Source organism: Pseudochaenichthys georgianus, chromosome 21 (assembly GCF_902827115.2).
Source record: "Pseudochaenichthys georgianus chromosome 21, fPseGeo1.2, whole genome shotgun sequence".
Lineage (NCBI taxonomy): Eukaryota > Metazoa > Chordata > Actinopteri > Perciformes > Channichthyidae > Pseudochaenichthys > Pseudochaenichthys georgianus.
The window spans coordinates 33,731,264-33,741,643 of NC_047523.1; the positions used below are offsets into that span (position 1 = coordinate 33,731,264).

The 10,380-nt window shown below is 39.8% G+C and overlaps 1 protein-coding gene across 1 annotated transcript; it reads right to left on the reverse strand.

Annotated features, from left to right (window-relative positions):
- Window positions 1–1,447: 1,447 nt before the first annotated feature.
- mpc2b (mitochondrial pyruvate carrier 2b) lies at window positions 1,448–8,912 on the reverse strand. Its single transcript, XM_034110341.2, has 5 exons — window positions 8,561–8,912; window positions 6,233–6,273; window positions 5,036–5,120; window positions 4,118–4,229; window positions 1,448–2,546 (listed from the first exon to the last, which is right to left on the reverse strand). The coding sequence occupies exons 1-5, from the start codon at window positions 8,652–8,654 to the stop codon at window positions 2,465–2,467; spliced, it is 414 nt and encodes a 137-aa protein (XP_033966232.1). The 5' UTR covers window positions 8,655–8,912; the 3' UTR covers window positions 1,448–2,464.
- Window positions 8,913–10,380: the final 1,468 nt, after the last annotated feature.

The following is a 10,380-nucleotide window of genomic DNA, read 5'->3' on the forward strand; positions in this document are numbered from 1 at the left end:
CCACGAGATAATCAAATGATTCATTTTAAAGGTGGGGTAGGTAAATTTCAGAAACCGGGTCGAGATACACTTTTTGTTATATTCCATGGAATGCTCTTAACATCCCGATAGCAATGAATATCTTCAGTGCTTTGACAACAAATCCATAAAAAAATTTCATCTGTAGAAGCCGTAATACTGTAAAAAGTACAAAAGGCCTAACTGCCTGTCAGCCTTCCATCGGGGCACAAACTTATCTCGTGCCCTCATTGGTCATGTGCGCGTTCGTGTGTGTTGGAGGAGGGGCTCTATAAGGAAGTGGCAGATTTTCTCCGGTTGTGTATTTTCAAATTCTAGCGATCTCGAGCCGGTTTCTCAAATGTATCGACCCACCTTTAATGGGTACAATTTTAGAAAAACTATTCACAATTATTTAAACACGATATACTATAGATTAGAATATTTTTGTTTGACTGATATTTTAAAACTACCACTATCCACTTGCCTTCAGAAACTGCGATGGCCCTTAGTTTTTCTTTTAAAGACAAACAATTGATAATCATGAAAGTAAGCAGATTTATCAATAATTAAAAGATTCATAGCTGCATCTCTAATGAAGACATGTTCACTAGACACCCCAGGTGAATAGGGTAAACTTAAAGACATCAGCTAGACATTTCTCCAGTTAATTACTTACAATAAGGCAATTGTTTGTTGTATTACAAGTTTTCTGAAATAACATGTTTAAATATGCAAATGATCCATTATCTCATTAAATATGTGCCTATTTTAACACATTTCAGGAACCGAAATCTTAACTTTGGATAAAGCCAGGTTCAAAATTCTCATTTCATTTTGTAGTCATATTAGTATCTAAGGCTTTTACCGAAGGGATTTTGGATATCTCTTTTTATCACTCCATAAAACACCACTTGCAAGAGTAAACTAACTGACAGGCTGCTGTGCCGCATCTCACTCAAAAACCCACACGACTCAACCCAGCGAAAAACCAGACTTGCGCGCAGCCTTTCATTCAGAATTTCCTAGCAAAATAAAAAAATTATATTAAACTAATACAAAAATAAATATTAGGACAAAGCCCTACAAATAACAATAAACATAATAATAAAACAATAAAAATGTGGTATTCAGCCCTGATACCTCAAGTTACTGAAAGATACAATTTGAGTATAAAAGCTGAAAACTAGAAAATGTAGTACTTTGTGTGAGTAGATTTGGTTAGAAACTGACTCTTAATGGCAGTTTGTGATTTTGAGGCTATTTCAGTGAAACAAGGCCCAAATCCTGGATTGGCGGCCCGGCTGGGGCCCGCCCATGACGCCGGGTCTGCTCGCCTTACCTGTACATTACATTAACTTCCATGTGCTAGGTTGACCTTTAGATCAACTAATCTGTAAAGCTCTTCCCACTTTGGCTTCAGTCACAATATGTACGAGATGTGAGTACGGCAGGTGTTAAAGAGGCTTTATTAGAAGGACACAGTATGACCGACCGTCAAAGTGCCATTTGTTCAAACAGTCAGCAGATAGACATATTTTAAAGTGATGACACCAGTTATTGCTCAAATATTCAGGGGATTAAAATGTATAATTTTAACTATAGTAGAAACGTGTCAAATAAAACACTATAGTTAAAAAAAATATATATAACATCTTGTTCTGATAATAAAGAGCCGTTAGCATTTCAGTGGTGCTCGTCGACTCTGTAACAATCAATAAAAAGTTGCACAGGTTAAATATGTGGCATTGGTTCAAGCAGTCCTGATAAATAATCAGAAAATAACAGCAATCTCTCTATACAGCTAGAGATATTTGTTTTCATCAAGTGATTAATAAATAATGATTTGCTCACACAGATTAAAAGCCATTAAAATGGAAGGAATCATTACATGGTAATCAAAATTGACCTAATAATCACTGAGGTACGGATGCAACAACTGAAATCTAATTATAAATAAGTAAATGGAGAGGTTACTGTGATGAATCCTTAATTTCATTTGGAGAACACATCCCTTTAAACTACGTTCAACACAAACCCTAAGAGTTCCATTTTTGGGGAAATGAATGCATGAGGTACTGATTGCTACTCGTAAAAAAATGATGTTAAAAATGCAAAAACTTCCCAAGTGGTGCACGAGACATAAAGCATGAACTTAAATTCAAGAATGTACAATCATAAGTTGTTTAACAATTGGGTAACTTGTGCGTTAATGACCACATTTATTGAGTGTGTGTTGACTACAGTTTAAACAAAAAAATTCTTGTCTTGTTTGTTTTTTTATAACCTGAGGAAATTTGAAACTTGAGGAAAAGTGCACATTTCCAACAGGGAGGACAGGCGTCATGTGGTATAAGGAGGGTTGTGGCAGGGTGTTAACACGGGACGACGTGGAGATGATGGAGGGGAGTGAAGTCTTCGCTTCAGTCCCCTGAAGGAAGCGCAGCGTGGCATCAGGATGAAGCTCTCAGGACTCCGGAGCCTCGAGGGCCTCTTGCGCCTTTTCCTCCTCTGCCTTCTTATCCTCTGCCTTCTTATCCTGGTTGAACCTATGAGGAAACAAATGACATAAAGTAGAAGTTGTGAGAAAATAAAGTTTGTTAACCAGCTAAAAACTAAGCGAGAGAACCGTTGAAAACCGCTTCTCTCAGCATTCTGTTTCCATAGCAACTCACGGTGCCTGTATCCGTGTTAGTGTGACAGTTAAACATCACAGACTTTGGGCTCATAGGTCACATGGTTGCTCGAGTTTAGCCACAGACAATGGTGGATTGTGTCATTACAGTCAGCTACAATATCATTACAAGTAATAATAAAAGCTTTTGGGGGTTCTCCCTTTCCTGTAGTTTGTTGTAGGGCTGCTCGATTATGGCAAAAATCATAGTCACGATTATTTTGGTCAATAATTGATATCACGATTATTCATTGACTTTGATAACATCCATTTATTGAACTTTAAAACAAATAATAATTTGAACAGTATCTCTTTAACTGTTGATTACCCTGAACGTATAATTCAACTGAAAAACCAATGCAAAAATAAATTAAATAAATGATACATTTAAATAAATAATATCAAAATAATCAAGATCAACAAATAATTTGGAGCACACTTCCACAAGCTACTAAACATATATAAATATGATGAATAAATACAAATTAGACTAAAATAAATTAGATCAAATATGTTGTAGTGCACTGTCACAACCTCGCAAAGCAAAATAATCTTTCAATTTCGATGATGTTGTTTTCGTAATTGTGGCAGGCCAAAATCGTATTTGCGATTAAATTACGATTAATTGCACAGCCCTAGTTGGTTTATAGGTTTCTGTGCATGTCAATGGTCTGCAAAAGCTACAATCCCTGTGTTCCTCCAGACGGAGTTTCTCTCTGCCTGAGACACCTCCATTGGACTCCTTTGTTTACTTTAGTAACATAGTGAAATCACTATGTAACACTTGCGCTTCTATTGGCTAGCGCTCCAACACATTATAGGCTAAGGAGAGGGACGTCTCTAAGCGGTTGACCAATCACAACAGAGACGGCCAGCTAACCAATCAGAGCAGACTGGGCTCTGGTTTCAGACAGAGGGTGAAAAAAGGTGCTGCAGCACAGGCAGTGAGAAAAAAAAAGAGCTTTTTGAACATTAAAGCATGGAGACATGTCACAGTACAGGTGCAAAATACAAATATGAACCTAAAAATTAGCATATCTCCTCTTTAGGATTAATATTATAGTCTTTATTTTATATTCAATGTTTTATCTTTGGCTTGTGCATTGCTCTCCAGGACTTTTCATTTGGTTTGAGGTAATGATGTCATAGCCAGCATTCAACATGATTTATGCTCTTTATGGAAAATGTTTCTTCTCATTTCCCCTCAGGAGTTCAGTTCATTGTTGACGTAGAAACAAAGCACACATGACAGCTAGTGTATGTTATACCTTTACTACTGAATCAGCTGCAGTGCACCTACACATTAACTTGTGGCCATGTTTTATAATCAGCAATAGGCAAGGAATTAATTTACCACTAGTGCTACTGTGCGCTTATCACGTATTGATCATTAGATTGGTATTACCCGAGATAAGGTCACTTTAAATTAAGCACAACAACACAAACCTCCAGATCCGGTAGAGCTGGGAGGATCCTGCGGCACCGAGGAAGAAGTTGACACAAAACAGGTTCCAGTTCTTCGGGGTGATCACCAGCGAGTATCTGGACCAGATCAGGCCTGGTGGAGGGACAGGGGAGTGAAGGTTATGCACACCACTGATGCAAACGGTCTGTGTGTTGGCAAAACAGTGACAGATAAGAGTTGTTTAAAGAGACACGTTGCAACAGCAGAAGCATCAGACAACCTTTAGCACAGATTATCACATTCTCTGAACACTGAACTGATCCTTTTGATAAATGACAGAATTCACAGCTCGTATTCGAAAAACGGATTTATATGATTGACTTTAAATTAACGTACACATTACCAGGACCATGTTGTCTGTAAGGTACCGTACTTTTCGGACTATAAGCCGCGACTTTTTCCCCCATTAATTTTGTACAGCTAACGGCCACTAGGGAACCTCCTAAATCTATGGATTTCACAGGTAATATTAACCACCTTTAACTCTATGGGCTCTATGACCGGTCCGCGCCCGCCACCTTTAAGCGGCGGGCTCCAGCAGGAAAAGCTGGAGGCCGGAAAAGAGTGAGACAGGTAGCGCGCCAAAGTAAAAGTGGAACCGAGAGACAGAACGAGAGCAAGACAGACGGACAATTTAGCTGCTGCGGCTTATATGCAGGTGCCCTTTATAGTCCCAAAAGTACGGTATATACTTTACTTAGAATATAAAAACAGGACAGATTAAATTAATTTGAATCTTGAAATGCTGATTTCATGCTGCTACCTTTTCTGTTACTTTTCCCTGGGTGACACTATCTCTTTTTTAAACAATGGATGTTGCACACTGAGACATCGCACACGAAGAGGCTTAATGGTTATGTCTCCATGTGTAGTTCATAATAAAATCGATGTATTGTTACCTGTGGCCGTCAGCACACCAGACTGCGAGAGACTGAGTTTGTCTGCTGGCCGACTCATATCAGCCAGACCAGCTCCAACCAGACCCTGCAGAGGAAAGAGAACATGTTGTATGTATTCACTGTATGTTAACATATCATTTGTATTTGATATAGAGATGTCCCGATCCGATCACGTGATCGGGGATCGGAGCTGATCACGTGATTTTCAAAAGATCGGAATCGGGAGAAAAAAATCGGGGATCGGGATTTTTTTTATAAAATATTTTTTTTTTAAATGTAATGTTACAAAACAAAAATGACCTTGTTCACGTCTTAAAGTCATCCTGAGGACTTAGTTTTGGTTTCAAATTACACAACATCATGTATGTGTTGCTTTCTTTGGGCTTGTTTTCAGACCTGGTTGTTTATTCCTCTGAAATCTGGCAACAGAGTGGGCGCAGTGTCTAATAGTAGCAGTAAGCTAACGAGAGGCTACGTTCAGCTGGTGACTCGGGAGTCGGGACAGAGAAAATGTCAGGAGTTTTGAAGTATTATGAAATTGAAAGCGAAGGCAGTGTAACAGCCAGATGCGATGTTTGCAAGGCAGAGGTTCCGCGTGGTGGAAAGAACAGAGCTACGTTCAACACGACCAATCTAATACGCCACCTGAGAAACAAACACCAACAACAACACGACGAGTACACAGCGGCCACTCAGGTAACGGCACTGAAACAACCGACACTTTCAGAGACTTTTAAAAGGGAAGAGAAACTGCCCCAGAACAGTGAAAAGGCCAAACAAATAACTAGATAGCTGAACTCATCGCGTTGGATGACCAGCCGCTATCTGTTACCTTTTTCTCTCTTAATGCATTGCATACAAATCGGATCGGGAAAAATCGCTATCGGCAGATTGTCAAAATCAAATGATCGGAATCGGATCGGGAGCAAAAAAAGGTGATCGGGACATCCCTAGTTTGATAAGACTATATATTACACAATGATGGCGTGTTTGGTGCTTGACCCTAATTGAGTTGGGATATAAATAGCAGCACAGGAGAGCAGAAACACACATGTCTGCAGCAGAAACGTATGAGGATTTCCTTCTGAACGGTTGACTTTATAAGATCATCTTCAGACCCTGAAAGTATTCAAGTACCAAAACATAACGCATGGTTTGAACTGATTGACAAATATAACTTGTGATTAATGCACTTACCCATTTAAACACTGGAGCCCAGAAAAACACTGTCTTTGGACCTGAAATACAAACAAAGCAAGATGGAAACGTGACATTTGGGCCACAGTGGATGTTGAATTATTTGGTGGGATTTCACAGTTCAACTTTCTCCTGGAGTTTGGGGTCAAGCCCGAGTGTCAGATACACCATGGCATTGTTTTTGGAACCACCTGAACTAGGTCTCTATATTTTGCTTTACAACAATAAGCAATTCCAAACAAACCCGATATTCAACACAGCAATAAACCTAATGCAATATTGGCTTTAGGACAGCAACACATTGCAATACAACAACATATCGTATCAGGTGGATACCATACAATACCAGGACATATTAATAAACAATATGAAATATGGAAGGTCATGTATGTAAAAAGCGTTGATGTACAAATAATATAGTAAGAGTTAAGGGACACTTCCTCCCTAGTGTAGTTATCCTCCTACCAGGTTTCCAAACTTGTGATATCACTACTTATAATATTAGTTTTTTTTTTTTTTTAAACTACCGGTAACCATCTGTGTGGGACTCACATAAACGAAATGAACTTATGAAAGGCCAAATTCACAGGACCATAAAGAGCTGCAGGTCTGGACTCTGCCATGATCTGCCCTCATATTCATGCTGCAGGCTAAACACAAAGTTAGACAACTTGTGTCTGTAAATCATCACAGAGGGGGGGGGGGGGGGGGGGGGGTTCGGTCGCCGCCCCCATACCTGCTCTGAAAACGAGTTCTGCAGCAGCCTCACAGACCCAACAGAGAGCAGTCTGTCCCTGTGACGCACAGACTGATTTCTTAATCTCTGTAGTTAAGGTCAGGTTTAACAGATCTGAATGTGTGTGCAAGTGCAACACTTGTTATATATTCCTATCCAAACATAATGAAGTCTAATGCAACGAATCCCACTTCCATGAAGGTTATAGTGTTTGGTTCAGGCTGATAAAGGGCAGAGTGACTGTTTGTGGTGCGGTTTAATTGTTTTGCATTATACTGAGAGGTGTTTTTACTGTGTTAAGTTTGACCTAGTCGACAAGCTTCAAGGATTATTACAGGGTTTCTGTATTATAACTTTTTAAACTGTTCCTTCAATGTGCAACGTTATATAATGAAACTATCACGCAGTATCATGATTAGATGTAGAACAATAAGTGTATTAAGCCAGTGATTTATTTGGTAAACATTTTTACAATACAAAGAAATCTAATCAAGCAATAATAATTTCATTCAGCTTTTTAAATGTGAATATTAGCTGCTCTTCTCTCTGGTAGTTCATGTGTTATAGTGCTCTGGACCGAAGAAAGCCTGTACACAGATTGATACTATATCATTTTATAATATGCTATAAACTGTGATTTCTTGTATTTTGTACATTTTATTTTGTATTCAATCGCTTTTGTATCGTTTAGTCTTTTTTAGTTTTGTGTACCAGGGTTACACATAACTAGGTTATTGATTTGCTTATTCTATTAATGCATACTCTGCTGCTGCGAAACCACTTGTTCCCTCTAGGGCTCAATAAAGGCTCTAATCTTATTTTAATAATTGGAAGCTGCAGCCCAGTTATAGTTAAGGATATCTTTAGTATGAACATAAGATAAGATTCAACTGTTTAATAATTACTTTCATCATCATGAGACGAGACTATAAACAGTGATTGTCAATGTTTTGGGTCATCTACTTTAGTTATTCTGATGACAATAACATGCAAGTGGCTAAAATGTAAGTAGATTTTTGTATATTTTTTTAACATTTAAAATGGTTTATTTCTTCCTGTTTTTGGTGGCTCACTCCAATCAACCATAACATTTAAATAAAGATAACTCAAAGCAACGTTTAAATTAAATAAGAAAAAATAAAATATGGGGTTAAATTAAGAAATGTAGCCTCTTGAACACGGAATTTACCTAGTTATATTTTAAATGTACAAAAGTAGAAACACTGTTATCATAACGTTTAAAATAAGTGATATGTGTACACTGCATCTGTTGTTTGGCACAATATATAATCCTAAAAGCCCTTCCAACATGTATTAGCACCCTTACATAAGATCCATTATACTTTGTTGTGGTACCTCCGAAATACACAACTTAATACCACAATAAACTTCATACTGTTCCTGTCATAAACCCAGCTGTTGTTCACAGACTGAGCTGCTCTCCCATCAAAACAATGACCTCAATACAGTCTAACATCAGGTACAAGCAGAGCTGATGAAGGATTATGGAGATGCGTACATACAATCACATATCCCCACAAACACAGACCCAGTCCTCTAACCAAATAGCCGGATAATAAACTCTACATTACCTGCTGGGTGGTTGTACAGGGGTCTCAGTTTTGCGGGCAGAGTGTGCTCGATCTTGTCCAAAATCCGGTGATAGGAGGCTCTCAGTGCAGCCATGACTGTATTGGGAAACTGACAGAAGCTAGCTCGCTAAAGAGGTGAGGAAGCTAAGGATCTTTCTAAAAGCCACAGACTTTTTCAAATAAAAGTGTTCCTTTGTTTACTTGGAGGATGGTGTCCAGTAAATTGATAGCAGGAAGCTTGAAGGATATGAATGGATGATGCTGTCCTACTGTCGACCTTCCCTCGGAAACACTGTGAGCATGTTAGCGCCGCTAGCTTCTGTCTGACCGACGAGGTGACTTTCTGCACAGTGCAACCTACCTACCTATCGTGAGGGGCGGGGCTACACGTTTCCTCTATCTTCATTGGTCGGTCCGGTCAGAACCCCGGTATGATTGGTTTAGAAAGGATTGCTACTTTTCCTGCACGGCGTAGCTCGACTGGGTGGAATCAACACATTAACAAGTAATTAAGTAGACAAATAAAATAGTGTAGTCGGTTCAGGTTTGCAAAAGCCCTCAACAACAACACATAACATTCATTCTCAAAGTTATAGTCACAGACCCCACTGCGATGAATAGTTTTTTTTATTAATAATAGTTTACAATTTCTTTTTAAAATATGTTTATTAGCCTACATGTTTTCCTTATATATTTATGTTGTTCTTTAAAAGATCAACATAAGATTTGCAGATGATCCAGGGTTTTCCTTGCAAAAGTTTGTGTTGTTATGATATACAGATAAGTTATTATATTGCTTAACTTTGAAGTATGATTTCATTGAGGCTGTAAAACCTGTAATAAAGTACGATTTCAGCGGGTTCTGTTATAACCATAGGTTACTTATAACCGATATTGTGGCCCTCTTACAACGCACAACAGCCCCAACAGGTTAATCCGTTCTTCAGAGGACTAGTCTACTATTACCTCATTCACACCAACGGTGTTTCAGGGCCGGTTCGGAGCTGGAGGTTGAAAAGCACCGGATTTTCCTGTTCACACCGCAGCGGAGCCGCCTCTTAGCTCCGGAATCTGGTTCGTTTCAAGCACCCAAAAATTGTCCGGCTAGAGCAAAAGCACCACATACATCACACTTACGTCGAGGCGGGGGCAGATCAACTCCTGAACAACAACAAAAAGCCGGCGTTTTATCCAGTTTGTACACAACGATGGAGAAACTTAACAAGCAGCAGTGGTCCACTGAAGAGACCAGCTACCTACTGGGAATCTGGTCTTCTGAAGATGTACAGAGGAAGCTGGAGCACAATCGGCCATTGTTGTCGGTGTGAGCTGTGAGCATGGATGTATAATAAGAACCTGTGAACATGATAAGAACATGGCTGTGAGCATGAGGGGTTTCCGCGCGGTTTGGCTTTATGAAGCAGGCCAGGCACGCAAACGGTTACGTCATGACCATAGACCAGTGACCACCAACTGGCAGCCCGCGGGCCACATCCGGCCCGCCAGACATTCTCATCCGGCCCGCACGACGGGGGTGACTGTGGCGTTAGCTGAGTGGTTACTGCGTTCGCCTCCCACCCATTTTTTTTTTTTTACAATGTCGTGAGTAAGGTGCAGTACTGGAGTCCAACAGAGAGGCAGCAGCTGCGGGACAGTAGACTGCGTACTGCGAAACCTTCCCTGCCTTCAAGAAGAAGTGACCCTTCGTTGTGAAGAGTCTGCTTTGTGCACTCCGCAGCAGTAGCCCCGCTGCGACGGAGTCCAACAGAGAGGCAGGAGCTGCGGGACAGTAGCCTAGAAGCAGGGTTGGGTTGTAACCT